The 22,103-nt window shown below is 45.4% G+C and overlaps 1 protein-coding gene across 17 annotated transcripts in view; it reads right to left on the reverse strand.

Moving 5' to 3' along the window:
• MICAL3 (microtubule associated monooxygenase, calponin and LIM domain containing 3) overlaps window positions 1-22,103 on the reverse strand; it is a 711,269-nt gene that overhangs the window by 195,278 nt on the left and 493,888 nt on the right. For all 17 annotated transcript variants that reach the window (XM_033950898.1, XM_033950894.1, XM_033950891.1 and 14 more), the window contains one exon: window positions 6,928-7,154. In XM_033950898.1, coding sequence (XP_033806789.1) covers window positions 6,928-7,154 — 227 coding nt within the window. The remainder of the gene's footprint in view (window positions 1-6,927; window positions 7,155-22,103) is intronic.

The raw sequence follows: 22,103 nt of genomic DNA on the forward strand, positions 1-22,103 counted from the left end.
TGGATTTTTGCCGCCAAGGTGCATGACCTTGCATTTTTTGGCATTGAAACTTAGTTGCCAAATCTTTGACCAATGCTCCAGCAGGAGTAGGTCCTGCGTCATACTGTCGGGCATTGAGCTTTTGTCGGGCACTGTGCTTTCATCTGTTGTGCAGTTGCCTACCATGTTGCATAGTTTGGCGTCATCGGCGAATAATGTAATTTTATCTCGAAGCCCCTCAGCCAAGTCTCTTACGAAGATGTTAAACAGGATCGGGCTCAAGACCGAGCCCTGCGGCACTCCGCTGATCACCTCCGTCGTATCGGAGAGGGTACCGTTTACCACTACCCTCTGAAGTCTACCTCTAAGCCAGTCCCTAACCCATGCGGTTAATGTTTCACCCAGTCCCATCGAACCCATCTTGCTCAATAACCTGCGGTGTGGGACGCTTTGCTGAAGTCCAAGTACACGATGTCCAGGGACTCCCCTATATCCAGCTTTCTTGTTACCCAGTCAGAGAAGCTGATCAGATTTGATTGGCAGGACCATCCCTTCATAAAACCATGTTGATGGGGATCTCGTAGATTCTCCTCGTTCAGGATCGTATCCAATTGGCGTTTGATTAGTGTTTCCATAAGTTTACTCACTATCGATGTGAGACTCACCGGTCTATAATTCTCAGCCTCCGTCCTGCATCCCTTTTTGTGAAGTGGAATGACGTTAGCCATTTTCCATCATCAATTCATGGTTTTATTCACAAATCAATAATTTTGGATTGGTTCACCTCTGATGATTTCCATTTCACTCCACTACGATAGCACCTCACTGCTTTGTATTGTTGGCCATTGCATAAGCATTTAGATGTGTCCTTTTCCGCTGGTTAATACCTTTAGATACCACGCTCACTACATCAGCACAAGCAAACTTTATATAATCATTTTTTAATATATGGTTGTAGTATTTTCCTTATGTCTCTGATTTTATGATTCCAGTTGTCAATAATTATTAATTTTTCATTTACCCTCTAAATCACATTATATATATATTCTCAAAACGTTGAGCATTCTTTCAAAGGCAGGTAGACGTTATAGATATTTCACTTATTATACCAAGGATCCTCAGACTATCACATGAGTAATATAACTCAGTGTGGCTGTAATCCTCATCGATCCTGGTAATGATCGGAAAATAGTATGAAATTATGCTTGGGTGGCAGGAAGACAATTTCTCACTCCAGGATTGGTGATGCTATGTTATCAGTGTGGGGGGAGGGGGGTTTAAAGCTTTGGAATGCCTTGCCAGGAGTGCTTATGTGCTTAAATGCTTATGTGCAAAAAATGTTGAAAATGCAATTGTTTGTATGATGAGATATTGTGTGATGTAATTACCTGCAAATGCTTTTTTTGAAAGCTATTCTGGATTTTATAGCAACGTTTTTTATGTATTGAGCAAATATGTACTGTCTATTATTTATGACTTATTATATAAAATGTATAGGATTTATACGGTATATACATTTTTAAATAAATAGTATTCTATGCTTTTATCTGTTGTTATTGAGGGGAGATGCATTAACAACAATATAAGCTAAGTCATTTATAGAAATATGTTTATAAAACAAACAGATAAAAGCACTGAATATAATTCACTACCAGGATCAATGAGGATTGCAGCCACACTGAGTTATATTACTCATGTGGCAGTCTGAGGATATTTGATATAATAGGTGAAATATCTATAACTTCTACCTGTCTTTGAAAGAATACTCAACGCTTTGAGAATATGTGTATCTGATTTTATGAAACATTATTTTGGATATAGCATAACTCTTCTCTGATCTTTTTCAGCATTTATCTTATAGTTGGTGTTACATGACTACCATCTGTCAGGTCTGCCGAAGCACTTTCCCATATAAGACTTATTTTTAGTTTAGATTTATCATTCTTAGATACACTTTTTTCACAATTCCATTAACCTTTTCACATTTCACCAGTCACTTGTACATCCACTGAATTTCTGTATAATATCACATGAACCTTCAGATTCACAAACACATATGTTGTTTCAATAATATACACATTACTACATTGTCACACTATCATTCATAGGACCCCTGAAGAAGACATTCTTGTTGAAACACGGATCGTGTTGGACCCAACGCTCCCAGTGGACTGGGTCCTAGAGGTTTTTATGTGGATTGCTAAGTTGATTTATTAATAAAGTCCATATCAGGAACATCACTTCTCCACAGTGTTTTTTTGGTTTCTCTTGGAATTTTTCTCTGTGGATTCTCCAAGGTCAATTCCTTTGCTAGGGCCTGTTTTGAATTGCACTCCTTTTAAATTAGATTTAAATTTAAATTAAATTTTCTTTTTCTGGCCAATTCACACTAAATTAGTTTTAAATATTTCATTTTGGTCTCACAATTATTTTTTTTTAAATTTCAAAATTTAAAATATCAACATTGGTTCTTTTGTACTCATTTTTATATGTGATTGCAGAGTATATTCTGTATGTTCAATATTTCAATCCTCAAATTCATGTGTATATGTTTAATATCATATTGATGATTTGTTTATCTCTATGTTTTTAAATTATTTTATTGATGATTTAATTATTGGGTTTGTAAATCTTAATTTTTTGCAACTTTTAATGTTGACATTGATTGGTCCACTGCCTTATTGTTTATTATTTAATAATTTCTGTGGACATTGTGTCCGTGAGGCAGGCCTTTGAGCCAAAACACGGACTGTATCAGATCTACAATACATACCTGTGTATGGGGCTGTGGTTAAAGCTACAGCCTCAGCACCCTGAGATTGTGGAGTCAAACCCACGCTGCTCCTTGTGACCCTGGGCAAGTCACCCCAGGTACATTAGATAGATTGTGAGCCCACCGGGACAGACAAGAAAAAATGTTTGAGTACCTGAATAAAAATTCATGTAAACTGTTCTGAGCTTCCTTGGGAGAACGGTATAGAAAATTGAATAAATAAATAGTGAAGAGCTTCAAGCTCTGGTAACCAGAGCTGGTATTGTGACATCATAATGCCTCATTCCCCCAATAAGAGGCAACCTCATCAGTGATGTCACAATGGCTTGATTGTCCTTTACTTGGCTCACTTCTACTACATTATGATTTCTAGAGTGGCTCAGTAGTTAAAGCTACAGCCTCAGCACCCTGAGGTTGTGGAGTCAAACCCAAGCTGCTCCTGGTGACCCTGGGCAAGTCACTTAATCCCCCCCATTGCCCCAGGTACATTAGATAGATTGTGAGCCCACCGGGACAGACAAGAAAAAATGTTTGAGTACCTGAATAAATTCATGTAAACTGTTCTGAGCTCCCCTGGGAGAATGGTATAGAAAATTGAATAAAGAAGAAGAAGAAATACCTGTGATCTACAACATATGCCTTTAACACAGTGTCCACCAAACAGATAGGTCTCAGCACCTTTATGACTTTTTGATCCAATAAGAAATATAGAGTGTTTACAACTTTTAAATTCTGTTTTAAAACTGAACTTTTTATTGTTTCAATAGTTTTAAATTGAAGATTTAACACAAAAGTGTATGTTCCCAGGTTGATATATGCAGCGCCTTCCCCCACTTTTCCTTTCTTCTGTTTGTTCAATGTGGGGTTATGTTTCCTTGGTTTTGCTTTGTATTTAATCCCACCCTGGCCATAGCACAGAGACTGAAGCTAGAAATATGCAGCATATATCAATAAACTAAACTAAACCTTAAGTTTATATACCGCATCCTCTCCATGAATATAGAGCTCAGCACGGTTTACAAAAGTTTAATAAAGGAAGAGAATAGCACATTGAGTTTGGTGGATTGAGAATAGGGGGGGAGGAGAGCGTTACGTTTTTGTGAAAAGACTGGTTTTCAGATGCTTATGGAATAGTTGGAAGGAGACCTGAGTCCACAGTGGGGTAGTAAGGTTATCCCAAAGCCCTGTAATTCTGAAAAAGAGAGATTTTCCCAATTTTCCCGCATAGAGGATACCTTTTAGTGAGGGGAAGGAAAGTTTAAGTTTTTGGGTGGGCCTGGTATTGTCGGGACTCGGGGAGTTCCAAGATAGAGGTATTAGAGGAAGGAGGATACCGTGTAGGATTTTAAAAGCTAGGCATGAGCATTTAAAATGAACCCTGGCGATTATTGGGAGCCAGTGGAGTTTGGACAAAAGTGGAGAGATATGGTCAAATTTACGTTTTGCGAAGATCAGCTTGGCCGCGGTGTTCTGAATTAGCAGTATTGTTTTTGTTAGATTGGACCTCAAGTTTCAATAAAGTAAATCATTGGCTGCTTTTGGCCCATTTAAAGGGGTTTGGTACTAGAGTCAAGGTATTAAGCCTAGTTGATTTTTAGAAATCTGACAGCAGAAAGTTCTGTAAGAAGAGAAAGAGTCTCACTGGTGTCTAGTGAGATGCAGTGTCCTGGCAAGAGTCCTCGTTTTCAGCCTCATTATTTAATGTGATTATCAAATCTTTTGCAACTTTGTGGAGGGGCAAAGGGATATCATTTTTGGCTGTATGCTGATAATATACAAACTTTGTTGCTATTGAAGGAATGGTCTGAGGTTTCTTCAGTTGTTATCATGTTGTAATTCTTCAGTGCATGTGTGAGCCAAACAAATAGGTTGATTTTGAATATTAAGAAAACAGCTTTTGGGCCTTTATTTATTTAATATTGTTCCTCCAAGTTTGCAGGTGGTCTCATGAAAACTAGTCCAAATTCTCTGGGAAATGTTTTTCTCCCAATGGATTGAGAAAGAGAAATAAAGTCCTGTGGGTTTCACCTAAAAGGGCAGAGTCTTGTATTGCTGTTGGCTGCTTTATCAATAAAAATTATTTACAAAAAAAAAAAAAAGGGCAACATGCAGCCAAAGATCTTTAGCATTTTGACTAACCAACCAACGGTTAAGAAGTAACAAATGTGCTAGAACCTCCAAATATGGATGCATCCTTTTTTTTAACATTAGTAACTGGAATAAACAAACTGAAATCAGTAGCGTAACCAGCCCAGCAATTTAGGGGGCTCAGAGATAGACTCGGTGTGTGTGTGCACGCACAAAGTATTCCTCTCCCCCACCCCAGTATGCCAATGGTACCTGGTATGACAAGCCCTATTAGTGAAATTACTACACTGCTGTCACTCCCTATTGCTTCCTTTCTGCTCCAAGCATGCTGGGACTTCTTGCACATACTCCAACCATGTGCAAAAAGTCCCAACATGCTCAAAGCTGGAAGTGGCATCACTGTGGTTATTTGGCTAGTGAACATAAGAATAGCCTTACTGGGTCAGACCAACGGTCCATCAAACCCAGTAGCCTGTTCTCATAGTGGCTAATCCAGGTCACTAGTACCTGGCCAAAACCCAAAGAGTAGCAACATTCCATGCTACCAATCCAGGGCAAGCAGTGGCTTACCCCATGTCTTTCTCAATAATAGACTATACACTTTTCCCTCCAGGAAATTGTCCACACCCTTCTTAAAACCAGCTATGCTATCCACTCAATGTGTTCCAGAGCTTAACTATTCTCTGAATGAAAAAATATTTCCTCCTATTGGTTTTAAAAGTATTTCCCTGTAACTTCATCAAGTGTCCCCTAGTCTTTGTAATTTTTGACGGTGTGAAAATTGATTCACTTGTACCCGCTCTACTCCACTCAGGATTTTGTAGACTTCAATCATATCTCCCCTCAGCCATCTCTTTTCCAAGCTGAAGAGCCCTAACCTTTTTAGTCTTTCCTCATATGAGAGGAGTTCCATCCCCTTTATCATCTTGGTCGCTCTTCTTTGAACCCTTTCTAGTGCCGTTATATTTTTTTTGAGATAGGAGACCAGAACTGAACGCAATACTCCAGGTGAGGTCGCACCATGGAGCGATATAGAGGAGTTCAGCATTCCTGCCAGCCAAGTTAAAAGGGGGTGCTGGAGTTCTGGAGAAGGCCCAAACCCAAAGTGGGGGGCCCAGAACCCTTAAGCAGCCCCTTTCCTTGGTGGCTATGCCACTGATTGAAACATTATAAGAACAGAAAACTGTTAATAAAATCATGACAGCAGAAGAGGATGGGAATCGGGACTGCTCTAGTGAGATTCAAGGAAAAACAATTAGCAGGTAAGACCTAATTTCTTCCTCGTCATCTTCATCAGTCCAGAACCTGCTGAATGTAGCAAAGCAAACCTTAGGTTGGGAGGGATTCTGTAACCTCTTCTAACTCAAAGAAGCTTCTGCTCTGGCAGTGACATCCAACCTATAATGCTTAGCAAATGTACACAAATGACACTGGGTGCTACCAATCAGAAATCAGCCTATGATTACACTACTCAAGTCTTTCATAGGCTGCTTACGCATAAGAATATAGCCTGAAGAAATTGCTTCTTTGAGCTAGTGAGAAATAGTATCCTTAGAAGTTGCTTGATCTCTTATACAGCCCTCCAAATAAAGCAAGTTGACAGGCTGAAATTGTTCGTGGCATCTAAGCATTGGAGTAAAATTCATTATGCATCTAGAAAATAGAAAATGTTGAACTCTTCTCCACATTCTTCCCTCAAAGAATGGAAGAACCACCAACCGATTAATATGAAATGGAGATATGACTTTTGGAAGAAAAGAAGGAACAGGTCTGATACTCCAGCAATTAAAAAATACGACAAAAAATTGCAGTGGAACTTGCAGGCTAACCATTAGGCCACTTCTTCACATGGACATTTGTGTGGCTATTTATAATATATACCTTTCTCTGCTGCAGATAGTTACACCTCTGCTGGCAGCTGAGATCTATCCTATATTCCTTTCTTAGATTAATTTGTTTTACTTGTAGCCGCATTGACCTTTAGCATTTTGCAGGATATCAAATTTTAAATAAACAAACAAATGTATGTTAGTTAATATGCAGGCAAACATGATTATAACATGTAATTATCACATGATACTACTAACCTTCACTGGACTCCGACTCCTCCTCTTCTTCATCCTCCTCTTCTTCGTCCTCTTCATCTTCAATTACAGCCTCATGGGTTTCTGCATCATCTGCTTCATTTCCAGTCTTCCCCTTCAGGAGTGCATGGATCCGCACTGCTTCTTTCCAGGGCACACCACCTAAGTCTGAGGAAGGAAGATGTATTTGGCCCTCCTCTTCTTCCTCCTCCATCTCAGATTCTGAACTGCTATAGGAGAAGACATAAGAAAAAAGACAATATCCTTAAGTTAGAACATCTACTGGTGGTACTACCAGTTTTCCTTTAACAATGAGCTTAATGATACATTGATTATGCTTTCACCATGGAAAAACTGTATAAGTGAAAAACGTATTTGTTTCCTTCTCTTAAAAAATGGAGAATATCCACAATTTCCTCATAACTAAAGGTGCAATGAATTAGAAACTTATTAGAGATCAAAGAAATGAAAGTGCTCACAAATTACTGGAAGACTTTTGATTAAAGAGCTCTCATACTGGCAGTTTGATACATTTTTACAAAACATTGTACAAAAAGTATTAAAATGTATAAAATACAAACAGCTCAGAAAACTATGAATTTATCTTTGGAGCTAGAAATCAAAGCAGTTCAATTTATTAAACACTGTTACATTAACGGGTGCTAAAATAGATGTGTAGACTTAGGCATTTTTTTCTTTCTTTCTCTCTCTCTGCCCTCTTTCTTTCTATCACTCTTTCTTTCTGTCGCTCTCCCTGCCCCCTGTCTGTATGTCTTTGTTTCTGTCTCTCTCCCTGGCCCTCTGTCTATCTATATTTCTCCCTGCCCGTTGTCTGTATTTCTTTCTTTCTGTCTCTCATCCCTATCCAGCAACACCCCTTCCCTGCTCCCCCTGTCCAACAGTAGCCCTTCCTTTTACCTCCCCCCTGTCCAGCAGCACCTCTTCTCTGCTCCCCCTGTCCAGCAGTAGCCCTTTTCCCTTCTTTTTACCTCCCTCCTGTCCAGCAGCACCCCTTCCCTGCTCCCCCTGTCCAGCAGTAGCCCTTCTCCCTTCCTGTTACCTCCCCCCTGTCCAGCAGCACCCCATTCACTGCTCCCCCTGTCCAGCAGTAGCCCCTCTCCATTCCTTTTACCTCCCCCTGTCCAGGTATCTGAAGTTTCCCGATTTTCGCGGTGGTCTGCAGTGGTTCCGGGCTCACAGCGTCGCAGGTTCCGAGTGAAGCGTTGTGGAGGGAAAGCACAGTTACTTACCGTAACAGGTGTTATCCAGGGACAGCAGGCAGATATTCTTGACTGATGGGTGACGGCACCGACGGAGCTCCGGTACGGACAATTTTAGAGTGATTGCACTCTAAGAACTTTTAGAAAGTTCTAGCTCGGCCGCACCGCGCACGCGCGAGTGCCTTCCCGCCCGACAGAGGCGCGCGGTCCCTCAGTTAGTATAAGCCAGCTAAGAAGCCAACCCGGGGAGGTGGGTGGGACGCAAGAATATCTGCCTGCTGTCCCTGGATAACACCTGTTACGGTAAGTAACTGTGCTTTATCCCAGGACAAGCAGGCAGCATATTCTTGACTGATGGGTGACCTCTAAGCTAACAAAAAGAGGGATGGAGGGAAGGTTGGCCATTAAGAAAACAAATTTTGTAAAACAGACTGGCCGAAGTGACCATCCCTTCTGGAGAATGCATCCAGACAATAATGAGATGTAAAAGTGTGAACTGAGGACCAAGTAGCAGCTTTGCAGATTTCCTCAATAGGAGTGGAACGGAGGAAAGCCACAGATGCTGCCATTGCTCTGACTCTATGGGCCGTGACAGAACCTTCCAGTGTCAGTCCGGTCTGAGCATAACAGAATGAAATGCACGCTGCCAGCCAATTAGACAACGTACGTTTAGAAACAGGACGTCCCAATTTATTCGGATCAAAGGACAGAAAAAGCTGGGGAACTGATCTGTGGGGTTTCGTACGCTCCAGATAGTAAGCAAGAGCCCTTTTACAATCCAAAGTATGCAGAGCTTGTTCCCCAGAATGAGAATGAGGTTTTGGAAAGAAAACCGGTAGAACAATGGATTGGTTGAGATGAAATTCAGAAACAACCTTGGGGAGAAACTTTGGATGTGTACGCAGAACCACCTTGTCATGGTGAAAAACCGTAAAAGGTGGATCTGCAACCAGTGCATGAAGCTCACTGACTCTCCTGGCAGAGGTAAGAGCAATAAGGAAAAGTACTTTCCAAGTGAGAAATTTGAAAGGAGAAGTAGCTAAAGGTTCAAATGGAGGTTTCATTAAAGCTGAAAGAACCACATTGAGATCCCAGATAACCGGAGGGGCTTTAAGAGGTGGTTTAACATTGAAAAGCCCACGCATGAACCTGGACACCAGGGGATGAGCTGAAAGAAGTTTTCCATGGACTGGCTCATGAAAAGCTGCAATGGCACTGAGGTGGACTCTGATGGAAGAGGACTTCAGGCCAGAGTCAGACAAAGAAAGAAGATAATCTAACAACGTCTCCACTGCCAGGGAAGTGGGATCAAGATGATGAAGAAGACACCAGGAAGAAAATCTCGTCCACTTTTGATGGTAACATTGTAGAGTGGCTGGTTTCCTGGAGGCATCCAGAATGGAACGAACGGGCTGAGACAAAAGAGTATCAGTCGAGTTCAGCCCGAGAGATACCAAGCCGTCAGGTGTAGAGACTGGAGGTTGGGATGCAGAAGGGTTCCCTGCTGTTGCGTAAGCAGAGAAGGAAACAGAGGAAGAAGAAAAGGTTCCCTGGAACTGAGTTGAAGTAGAAGGGAGAACCAATGTTGCCTGGGCCACCTCGGAGCAATCAGAATCATGGTGGCTCGTTCCCTCTTGAGCTTGAACAAGGTTCTCAACATGAGAGGTAGAGGAGGGAAGGCGTACAGGAACAGATTCGACCAGTCGAGGAGAAAAGCATCTGCTGTTAGACGGTGCGGAGAGTAAAGTCTGGAGCAGAATAGGGGCAGCTGATGATTGTGAGGAGCTGCAAAGAGGTCTATCTGAGGAGTGCCCCATTGATCGAAGATAGACTGCAGAGTTACGGGATCGAGTGTCCACTCGTGAGGTTGGAGAATTCTGCTGAGTTTGTCCGCTAAAGAATTCTGAGCCCCCTGAATGTATATAGCTTTCAGGAAGAGATGATGATCTATGGCCCAAGTCCAGATCTTCTGGGCTTCCTGGCATAAAAGGCGAGAGCCTGTCCCACCCTGTTTGTTGATGTAGTACATCGCAACCTGATTGTCTGTGCACAACAGAAGGACCTGAGGAAAGAGAAGATGTTGGAAGGCCTTGAGGGCGTAAAACATCGCTCTGAGTTCCAGGAAATTGATTTGATGTTTCCTGGGCTGACCAAAGACCTTGAGTCTGGAACTCGTTCAAGTGAGCTCCCCATGCATACAGAGAGGCGTCGGTGGTGATGACTAGTTGATGAGGAGGCTGATGGAACAGAAGACCTCTGGATAGATTTGAGGATACCAACCACCATTGAAGAGACTGACGAAGAGATGATGTCACAGATATGTGTCGTGAGCAAGGATCCGACACTTGGGACCACTGGGTAGCAAGGGTCCATTGAGGAGTGCGCAGGTGAAGACGGGCGTGAGGTGTGACATGAACTGTGGATGCCATGTGCCCCAAGAGTACCATCATTTGTCTTGCTGAGATGGACGGCAGTGGAAGCACCTGCTGACAGAGAGACTGAAGAGTCTGGAGACGATTGGATGGTAGGAAAGCTCTCATTAGGAGTGTATCCAGGATCGCTCCAATGAATTGAAGTCTCTGAGTGGGAATGATATGAGATTTGGGTAGATTGATCTCGAATCCCAGAAGTTGTAGAAACTGGATGGTTTGGTTGGTGGCCAGAAGAACTGCTTGAGCGGATGTGGCTTTGATCAACCAATCGTCCAGGTAAGGAAATACATGAAGGTGGTGAGAGCGTAGAAATGCCGCTACCACAATGAGACATTTGGTGAATACCCTTGGAGATGAGGCAAGACCGAAGGGCAGCACCTTGTACTGGTAATGACAATGATTGATCATGAATCGGAGATATGGTCTTGAGGTTACATTGATCGGTATGTGAGTGTAAGCCTCTTTGAGATCGAGGGAGCATAGCCAGTCGTTTTGATTTAGAAGGGGATAAAGGATGGCTAAAGAAAGCATCTTGAATTTTTCTTTTACTAGATGAATGTTGAGATCGCGAAGATCCAGGATGGGTCTGAGATCTCCTGTTTTTTGGGGGACTAGAAAGTAACGGGAGTAGAATCCCTGCCCCTTTTGATGTAGAGGAACTTCCTCTATAGCGTTCAGAAGGAGGAGGGATTGGACCTCCTGAATAAGGAGGGCCGATTGAGGACTGTTCAAAGCAGACTCTTTTGGCAGGCTTTGAGGTGGAAGAGTCTGAAAGTTGAGAGAGTAGCCGTGGCGGATGATGTTGAGGACCCATTGGTCCGATGTGATTACTTCCCACCGGCTGAGAAACAGAGAAAGTCGACCTCCTATAGGCTGAGGCAGGAGAGCAGGAATAGGGATACTGGCTATACTGTGGAGAATGAAGTCAAAAGGGCTGTGACTTCTGCTGAGGAGGTTGTTTTACAGCTTGTTGCTGCTGCTGTTGTCTGGGAGGCTGACGTTGTTGTTGCCTCTGACGCCTAGGTTGCTGAGCAGTGGTAGTCAATGGACGAGCTGTGAAGCGGCGTTGATAGGCCGATTGCTGCCTATATGGTCTTGGCGGAGGAGGCTTCTTTTTATTCTTATGCAGGGTATCCCAGCGCGTCTCATGAGCAGAGAGCTTTTGTGTGGTTGAGTCCATGGAATCCCCAAAGAGCTCATCCCCTAGGCATGGGGCGTTGGCTAACCGATCTTGATGGTTAACATCAAGCTCGGATACCCGAAGCCAGGCCAAACGACGCATAGCTACTGACATTGCTGTCGCTCTGGATGTTAGTTCAAAGGTGTCATATATGGATCTAACCATAAACTTACGTAATTGGAGAAGAGACGACAAGCATGTGTGAAAAGCGGGATGCTTTCGTGAAGGAAGATATTTTTCGAAAGAAGCCATGGTGGTAAGGAGATGCTTTAAATAAAAAGAAAAATGAAAAGCATAATTACCAGCCCTATTTGCCAACATAGCATTTTGGTAGAGCCTCTTACCAAATTTATCCATGGCCCTTCCTTCTCTGCCAGGAGGGACAGATGCATATACACTGGCTCCTGAAGTCTTTTTAAGGGTGGATTCGACAAATAAGGATTCATGTGGAAGTTGAGGTTTGTCGAACCCAGGAATGGGAATTACCTTATATAGAGAATCCAGTTTACGTGGGGCCCCTGGGACAGTTAAAGGAGTCTCTAAATTCTTATAGAAAGTTTCCCTCAAGATGTCATGAAGGGGAAGTTTCAAAAATTCCTTTGGAGGCTGATCAAAATCAAGGGCATCCAAAAAAGCTTTAGACTTTTTGGATTCAGCCTCCAAAGGAATGGACAAGGACTCGCACATCTCTTTCAAAAAACTGGAGAAAGAGGAAGTGGCCTGTTTGGAGGATGGGTCAGGGACAGCCGAATCCTCCTCCTCTGAGGAACATTCGCCTTCAGAAAGAAAGGGTTCCTCTGAGTCTCCCCACAGATCAGGGTCTCTGACATGGGAAGAATGGTCCCGAGACTCAGGTGTCGACGTTTGCATGTGTCGGGTTTTGCGCACCGACTTACCCGACCTCATCGATACCGAGTCAGGAGAAGTTATCGGTCGCACCGGTGCCGAAGTCTGCACCGATTGATGGTGAGCTCTCGGCTCCGGTGCAAGGACTGGCATCGATACCGATGAGGTTAGGTGAAGCGGTACCGAGACAGTGGAAGCGGGTAACACGGGTTCCACAATCGGTATCGATACGGGTTGTTCCACAACCGGTACCGATGGCTCGGTGCGGACTGGCACCGGAAGGTTCGGTGTCATGATAGCAGGAAGGAGTCGTTCTAATTGCTCCTTAAGCTGCACCTGAAGGATGGCCGTAATGCGGTCATCGAGGGATGGCACCGGTACCGTTTTTTTCTTCTGCGGTACCTGCGGTGCCGCTCGACGCCCCGGAGATGAGGAGCCCGATGTCGAGGGACTCACCTCTATAGGGGCGGAGCGCTTCCGCTGGCGTCTTACAGGCGGCAGGATTGGACTCACTGCACTCGAGGCCGGAAGACGTTCCAGCGGGGAAGGCTTCTTAGCCGGCTTACCTGACTGTTGAGATGCCGGTGTGGAATCACGCGGCGTCGAAGACGAGGGTGCCGACTGAATCGGTGCCGAAGCCGGAGTCGAAGGAACAGGGTCGGACATCTCGGCACCGAACAACAATCGCTGTTGAATTTGGCGATTTTTTAATGTCCGTTTTTTTAAAGTAGCACAGCGGGTGCAAGTAGAGGCCTGATGCTCAGGACCCAAACACTGTAAACACCAGTTGTGTGGGTCCGTGAGAGATATAGGCCTAGCACACCGCTGGCACTTTTTAAAACCCGGTTGAGGGGGCATGAAAGTAAAAACGGCTTCCGCCAAATCGAAGGCCGAGGCTTCGATGGTGGCAGAAGGCCCCGCCGGGGAAAACCGAAAACTGAAGAAAAAAAATGAAAGTTTTTTTTTTTTTTTTTAACAAAATTGAAAGAAAGAAAAAAGGCAAATGAAGCCAAAACGTTTACGCGAGCGGGAAGGCAAGTTAGGAAAAAATTTCAACAGCCGTTGAAAACGCGTCTTCTTAGCTCCGCGGAAACTAAGAAACTGAGGGACCGCGCGCCTCTGTCGGACGGGAAGGCACTCGCGCGTGCGCGGTGCGGCCGAGCTAGAACTTTCTAAAAGTTCTTAGAGTGCAATCACTCTAAAATTGTCCGTACCGGGGCTCCGTCGGTGCCGTCACCCATCAGTCAAGAATATGCTGCCTGCTTGTCCTGGGATAAGCAAATGATTAAACCACTGCATGTTCCTTGTGATGGAGAAACCGCCACAAGCTTTTTCTCGAGATGGGGAAACCACTGCTCGAAACCGCTGTACGCTCTACTGCGCATGCAGAAACTGCCAAACTCTCCTTCTTCTGTGCATGCGGCGGCACAAAACATGGACACCCGAAGTTTTAAGAGCACATGCATGCCAAGGGTTTTATTATAGCGGATTTTAGATCGGCAAACTCTTACCTTCAGTTTGCTAACCCTCCAGCTCACATATCAATATTAAATCAGTCTGTATCTAGCAAGTAGTTTTTCATTTTGCATTTTGAAGTGAGAAAGAAGCCAAGTTTGCTGAACATGACTGACATTTTTGTTTAAATTTCTCCCCTGGTAATAATGCAAAACATTTTCCCTTCGCAACAACAAATAAGCATAGTTACTTACCATAACAGGTGTTATCTGGGACAGCAGGCAGATATTCTCACATGTGGGGTACATTATCCATGGAGCCCCAGTACGGACATCATTAAAAAGTGTACTGTCACTTTAAGTTTTAAGAAACTTTGCAACTGCCTGCACCGTGCATGTGTGCCTTCCTGCCCATCGTAGGTGTGTGGTACCTCAGTCCCATAAGCAAGCTAAGAAACCAACTAGGGGAGGTGGGTGGGTTGTGAGAATATCTGCCTGCTGTCCCGGACAACACCTGTTACAGTAAGTAATTGTGCTTTATCTTAGGACAAGCAAGCAGCATATTCTCACATGTGGGACTTTTTAGTCTACTGTAATGGGATGGAGGGAGAGTTGGCCATTAAGAGAATAAATTTTATAATACTGCTTTGCCGAAGTGACTATCCTATCTGGAATAAGATTCCAGAGAGTAGTGAGATGTGAACGCGTGAACTGAAGACCAAGTAGAAGGTTTACAGATCTCTTCAATGGGAGTGGAATATAAGAAAGAAACTGAAGATGCCATTGCTCAGACCTTATGTGCTGTTACATGACCCCTGAGCTGCAGCCTAGCCTGAGCATAGCAAAAGATAATACAGGCCGCGAACCATGTGGAAATAGTTCTCTTGGTTACATGCTGGCCCAACCTGTTAGGATCAGTTGAGATGATCTATGTGGCTTAGTCTGTTGTAAGCAATAAGCCAAGGCTCGTTTACAGTCTAAAGCAGACATGTCAAACTCTGGCCAGTGGGGTACTAAAATTTGGCCTGCCAAACAATTACTGCCTTCACCGAGATTTGGCCTGCCACTCCTTCCCTCCCTCCATCAGGTACAGCGCAGCTCTGCTAATATTAAAAGAAGCCACTTGAAAATTGGAGCTCTGCCACTGCCATAGCACATTCCCTCTGCCACGGTCCCATACGTCAGAGGAGGGGCGGGACCAAGGCAGAGGGAACATACTATGGCAGCGGCAGGGTTCTGATTTCGACGCAGCTCCTTTTAACATTGGTGGAACTGCACTACACCAGATGGAGGGAGGGAAGGAAAGGTCGCTGTATGCTGTTGGGCCCCTCTTTGGCCTCAGGCCCTCTCCTACCTCAGTATCTGTGCGTTGTGGATGCTCCCTCCTGTCTCAGACCACTGGGGGGGAGGTGCCTGTATTCAGCTGCTAGGATGGAGAGAGGGAAAAAGAAAGAAGGGGCCCTGGCAAGCGATTTATCAGAAGACAACCAGAGCCTGGGATCCCAACATTGTGTGAAGAAATATTTTTTCCGGTTTGTTTTAAATCTACTACTTAGTAGCTTCATCGCATGTCCCTTAGTCCTAGTATTTTTGGAAATAGTGAACAAGCGATTCACATCTACCCTTTCCACTCCACTCATTCTTTATAGACCTCTTTTATATAATCACTGACCCATCTCTTCTCCAAGCTGAAGAACCCAAGCCACTTTAGCCTTGAAAGGGAAGTCATCCCATCCCTTTTATCATGTTTGTTGCCCTTCTCTGCACCTTTTCTAATTCCACTATATCTTTTTTGAGATATGGTGACCAGAACTGCACACAGTGGTCAAGCTGCGGCTGATATAATGACATCTCAGTCACAGGTCTCTGTGAAACATGTCTTCATGATCGCCACTATGTCCAACTCATCTTCTTCCATCACAGCTTCTAGATCCTGAATCTTGTTTCTCATACTTTGAGCATTAATATATACAACTAGTGCTGCACGATTCAAATTGATTCATTAAAAAAAAAAAAAAAATTGGGTTCGCAGATTCGTTCACGTCTCCTAAAGCAGGAGCGGCAGTGCTGCCTCTTGCTGGCCGTCCACTGCTGCTGCTTTAGGAGGGGAAGGGTAAGTCTGGAACTGCTGCAGTGCATAGGCGCTCTTTGTAGCGTCCTCCGGCTTTCCGCCTAGCCTCCCGGTCTCACCTTCAGCTAATTAGGGAAGCCTGCAGAGAATCACCGGTGCTGTAGCGATCCTAGCAGGCTGCCGCCATCCTCTGCTGCGATCCTGCCTCTGTCAGAGGAGAAGTTGGACTGCGGCAGAGGAACGTGCTGCGGAGGCCGACGGCAGCCTGCTAGGATTGCTACAGCACCGGTGATTCTCTGCAGGCTGCCCTAATTAGCTGAAGGTGAGACCGGGATGCCAGTGGGTAAGTCAGAGGATGCTACAAAGAAGGGGGGAACATGCAGGCCTTCGACGGGGGGGGAGGGGGGGAAGCCCTGGTGTAGAAGTACACAGAGGGAGGGCAGGAAGGAAGGGCGGGGTCCAAAGAGATGTGCATATGCTGGACTGGGGGGGAGGGGGAAGAAATAATGGGTCTAAAAACAGAGGATAGGGAGAGAGATGGTGGACAATGGGATTTAGGGAGGGAAGGCACAGAATGGGAGAGACATGGTGGACAATGGGATGGTGGGGAAGATAGAGATACTGGATAGGAGGGTAGTAGGAAAAAGAAAGGGAGAGATGGAGGACCCTGGAGTGGTGGGGAAGGAGGGAGATATGCTGGATGAAAGGGTAGTTGAGAAAAGGAGAGATAAGAACATAAGAACATAAGCAGTGCCTCCGCCGGGTCAGACCATAGGTCCATCCTGCCCGGCAGTCCGCTCCCGCGGCGGCCCAAACAGGTCACGACCTGTCTGAATCACTAGAAGGGGCTCCCTTGCCACCTTGGTTTCTCATTGAAGTCCTATCTTCCCATCGAAGTCCTAACCCTCTGGTCTTGCGCATGCACGACCTGGTTGGGTTTCTATACTTATTACCTGGTTAGCTTTCTATACTTGTGTTACATCCCAGCTCCTCCCTCAGTATCCCACGATCCCTTTATCCCTCAGGAATTCGTCCAATCCCTGTTTGAATCCCTGTACCGTACTCTGCTTGATCACTTCCTCCGGTAGCGCATTCCAAGTGTCCACGACCCTTTGCGTGAAAAAAAAACTTCCTTGCATTTGTTTTGAACCTATCTCCCTTCAGTTTCTACGAATGCCCCCTCGTACCTGTTGTCCCCTTCAGCCTGAAGAATCTGTCCCTATCCACCCTCTCTATGCCCCTCATGATCTTGAAGGTCTCTATCATATCTCCCCTGAGCCTCCTTTTTTCCAGAGAGAAGAGCCCCAGCCTATCCAACCTCTCAGCGTATGGGCAGTGTTCCAGCCCTCTTACTAGTTTCGTTGCTCTCCTTTGGACTCTCTCAAGTACTGCCATGTCCTTCTTGAGGTACGGCGACCAATATTGAACGCAGTATTCCAGATGTGGACGCACCATCGCTCGATACAATGGCATGATGACTTCCCGTGTCCTGGTTGTTATGCCCCTCTTTATGATGCCCAGCATCCTGTTGGCTTTTTTCGAGGCTGCTGCGCACTGTGCAGATGGCTTCAGTGATTTATCCACCATCACACCCAAGTCTCTCTCAAGACTGCTGTCTCCCAACAATGCCCCCCCCCCAATTTGTAGTTGAACAATGGATTCTTTTTCCCTATATGCATGACCTTGCATTTTTCCACGTTAAAGCGCATTTGCCATTTGTTTGCCCAGTCTTCCAGTTTGTCCAGGTCCCTTTGTAGGTCCTCACACTCCTCCCTGGACCTAACTCTGCCGCACAGTTTAGTATCGTCTGCAAATTTTATAACCTCGCACTTTGCCTCCTTTTCCAGGTCATTGATAAATATGTTGAAGAGTAACGGCCCCAGCACCGATCCCTGTGGCACACCGCTCGTGACTCCCCGCCAGTCAGAATATTGTCCCTTTACTCCGACCCTCTGCAGTCTACCTGACAACCAGTGCTCGATCCATCTGTGCACATCCCCTCCCACCCCGTGGTTCCACAGCTTCCTAAGCAGCCTTTCATGTGGCACCTTGTCGAAAGCCTTTTGAAAATCGAGGTAAATGATGTCTATAGGTTCCCCATTGTCCACCCGACTGCTTATTCCCTCAAAGAAGTACAGAAGGTTCGTTAAGCATGACCTTCCCTTACAGAATCCATGCTGGCTTGTTCTCAGTAGGCCATTTCCCTCGATGTGCTCGCAAATACTGTCCTTGATCATAGCTTCCACCATCTTCCCTATAATTGAAGTCAGGCTCACCGGCCTGTAGTTCCCGGGGTCACCCCTCGATCCCTTCTTGAAGATAGGTGTGACATTCGCCAATTTTCAGTCCTCTGGTACCTCTCCAGTTTTCAAGGATAGGTTGCAAATATGCTGGATTGTGCCCGCTATTTCTTGTCTTAGTTCCTTTAGAACCCTTGGGTGGATCCCGTCCGGGCCCGGCGATTTGCCGCACTTTAACCTGTCTATCTGTTTGAGGACATCCTCCTTACTTACCTCTATGTGTTCCAATTTTTCAGCCTGTTCCCCACTCATGAGCTCCTCTGAGTCCGGTATATTAGATGTGTCTTCTCTCGTGAAAACCGACGAGAAGAACATGTTCAACCTCTCAGCTACCTCTTTATCCTCCTTAATCACTCCCTTCCTATCCCCATCGTCCAACGGTCCCACCTCCTCTCTCGCTGGTCGCTTCCCCTTTACGTAACTGAAGAATGCCTTGAAGTTTTTTGTCTCCCTGGCCAGCCCCTCTTCGTATTTCCCTTTTGCTATTCTAACCTCTCGGTGGCATTCCTTTTGGCATTTCCTGTGCGCATGGAGATTTTCCTCCGTTGGGTCCTTTTTCCATCTCCGGAAGGATACTTTTTTGTCATTTATTGCCCTCTTTACTTCTGTTGAGATCCAAACCGGGTCCTTTGACCGATTGTTCTTGCCGCCTTTCCTGAAACTGGGGACGTACATTCTTTGTGCTTCCTGCAGGGTGTCCCTGAATAGGGTCCAGGCGCTTCCTACAGTCTCCATCCTAAGGATGTTTCTGAGCTTCCTCCCCACCATTTCCCTCATAGCAACATAGTGGAAATAGATGGTGGAAATGGGGACGGTGGGGTCCATTGCTGCAGCTATGGTGGGGATAGAGACAAAAAAAGGAAAGATGCCAGACCTCCGGGGGAGGGAAGGGAAACGGGAGGGGAGGACAGAGATGGAAGATGGATGGTAAGCATGGAGAAAGAAGAAAATGACAAATGGGCAGGAGTCCCTTTGGACTGGAAAACAGCTAACGTTGTTCCTCTGCACAAAAAAGGTTGCAGGGCAGAGGCTGAGAATTACAGACCAGTGAGTCTCACTTCAATTGTGAGTAAGCTCATGGAAACACTAATCAAACGTGAATTAGACACTATCCTGAACGAGGAGAATCTACGCAACCCCCACCAACACGGTTTCACCAAGGGTAGGTCATGCCAATCCAATCTTATCAGCTTCTTTGACTGGGTAACTAGAAAGCTGGACCAGGGAGAGTCCCTGGACGTCGTGTATTTGGACTTCAGTAAAGCTTTCGACAGCGTCCCTCACCGTAGATTATTGAACAAAATGAAATCGATGGGATTAGGTGCAACACTAACTCAATGGGTCACTGACTGGCTAAGTGGTAGACTTCAGAGAGTGTTGGTTAACGGTGCCCTCTCCAAAACGTCGAGGGTGTCCAGTGGAGTGCCGCAGGGTTCGGTCCTGGGACCGATCCTTTTCAATATATTCATAGAAGACCTGACCCAGGGGCTTCAAGGTAAGATAGCATTGTTTGCCGACGACGCCAAACTATGTAACACTGTAAGTCTGACAGCATGAAGCAAGACCTGCTTTTACTGGAACATTGGTCCAAGACCTGGCAGCTGGGCTTCAATGCGAAAAAATGCAAGATCATGCACCTTGGCAACAATAATCCGTGCAGAACATACACACTGAACGGCGAGACCTTGGCTAGGACGGCAGCAGAGCGGGACTTAGGGGTGGTCATTAGTAAAGACATGGAAACAGCCATCCAAGTGGAAAAGGCTACATCCAAGGCTAGACAAATGCTGGGTTGTATCCGTAGAAGCTTTGTTAGCCGGAAGCCGGAGGTCATAATGCAATTGTACAGAGCCATGGTGAGACCTCATCTGGAGTACTGTGTGCAATTCTGGAGGCCACACTACCGTAAGGACGTACTGAGAGTTGAGTCCGTTCAGCGCACTAGGATGATCTTGGGGCTTAAGGATTTCTCATACGAGGACAGGCTGCACAGATTGCAGCTATACTCTCTCGAAGAGCGTAGGGAGAGGGGAGACATGATTGAGACATTTAAGTACATCACTGGCCGTATAAAGGTGGAAGACAACATTTTCTCTTTCAAGGGTCCGTCGGCCACTAGAGGACATCCGCTAAGAATCAGGGGCGGGAAATTTCATGAGGATACCAGGAAGTACTTCTTCACAGAGAGAGTGGTAGACCATTGGAACAAACTCCCAGAGCAGGTGATCGCGGCCAGCAGCATACAAGATTTTAAGAATAAATGGGATGCCCACGTCGGATCTTTACGAGGGCAGTATAGAGGTGATACCACCTGTGAGCGACCCCTTAGGAGTGGTTAGAGGAGGGTTAATGGAGTGGGCAGACTTGATGGGCTATGGCCCTTTTCTGCTGTCATCTTCTATGTTTCTATACCTAGATTTCCAAAAAGCCTTTGACAAGGTGCCTCACGAGTGTCTACTCCGGAAACTGAAGAACCATGGGGTGGACGGAGATGTACATAGATGGATCAGAAACTGGTTGGCGGGTAGGAAACAGAGGGTAGGGGTGAAGGGCCACTACTCGGACTGGAAGAGGGTCACCAGTGGTGTTCCGCAGGGCTCGGTGCTCGGGCCACTACTATTTAATATATTCATAAATGATCTAGAAATAGGGACGACGTGTGAGATAATAAAATTTGCAGACGACACCAAACTATTCAGTGGAGCTCGGACTAAGGAGGACTGCGAAGAATTGCAAAGGGACCTGAACAAACTAGGGGAATGGGCGACGAGATGGCAGATGAAGTTCAACATTGAGAAATGTAAAGTACTGCATGTGGGAAGCAGAAACCTGAGGTACAACTATACGATGGGAGGGATGTTATTGAATGAGAGTACCCAGGAAAGGGACTTAGGGGTAATGGTGGACATGACAATGAAGCCGACGACACAGTGCGCAGCGGCCGCTAAGAAAGCAAATAGAATGCTAGGTATAATCAAGAAGGGTATCACAACCAGGACGAAATAAGTTATCCTGCCATTGTATCAGGCGATGGTGCGCCCGCATCTGGAATACTGCGTCCAATATTGGTCGCCGTACCTTAAGAAGGTTATGGCGATACTCGAGAGGGTTCAGAGGAGAGCGACACGTCTGATAAAAGGGATGGAAAACCTTCCATATGCTGAGAGATTGGAGAAACTGGGTCTCTGTTCCCTGGAGAAGAGGAGACTTAGAGGGGATATGATAGAGACTTATAAGATCATGAAGGGCATAGAGAGAGTAGAGAAGGAAAGGTTCTTCAAACTGTCAAATAATAAAAGAACAAGAGGGCATCTGGAAAAGTTGAAAGGGGACAGATTCAAAACAAATGCTAGAAAGTTCTTCTTTACCCAACGTGTGGTGGACACCTGGAATGCGCTTCCAGAGAATGTAATAGGGCAGAGTACGGTACTGGGATTTAAGAAAGGATTGGACAGTTTCCTGCTGGAAAAGAGGATAGAAGGGTATAAATAGAGGATTTCTGCACAGGTCCTGGACCTGTTGGGCCGCTGTGTGAGCGGACTGCTGGGCACGATGGACTTCAGGTCTGACCCAGCAGAGGCATTGCTTATGTTCTTATGTTAGACCCTGGCAAGCAAGTTATCGGAATACATTTGTCGCAGAGCCTGGGACCAAAATGATTTAAATAATGACCAAA

This window comes from Geotrypetes seraphini, chromosome 7 (genome assembly GCF_902459505.1).
Source record: "Geotrypetes seraphini chromosome 7, aGeoSer1.1, whole genome shotgun sequence".
NCBI lineage: Eukaryota > Metazoa > Chordata > Amphibia > Gymnophiona > Dermophiidae > Geotrypetes > Geotrypetes seraphini.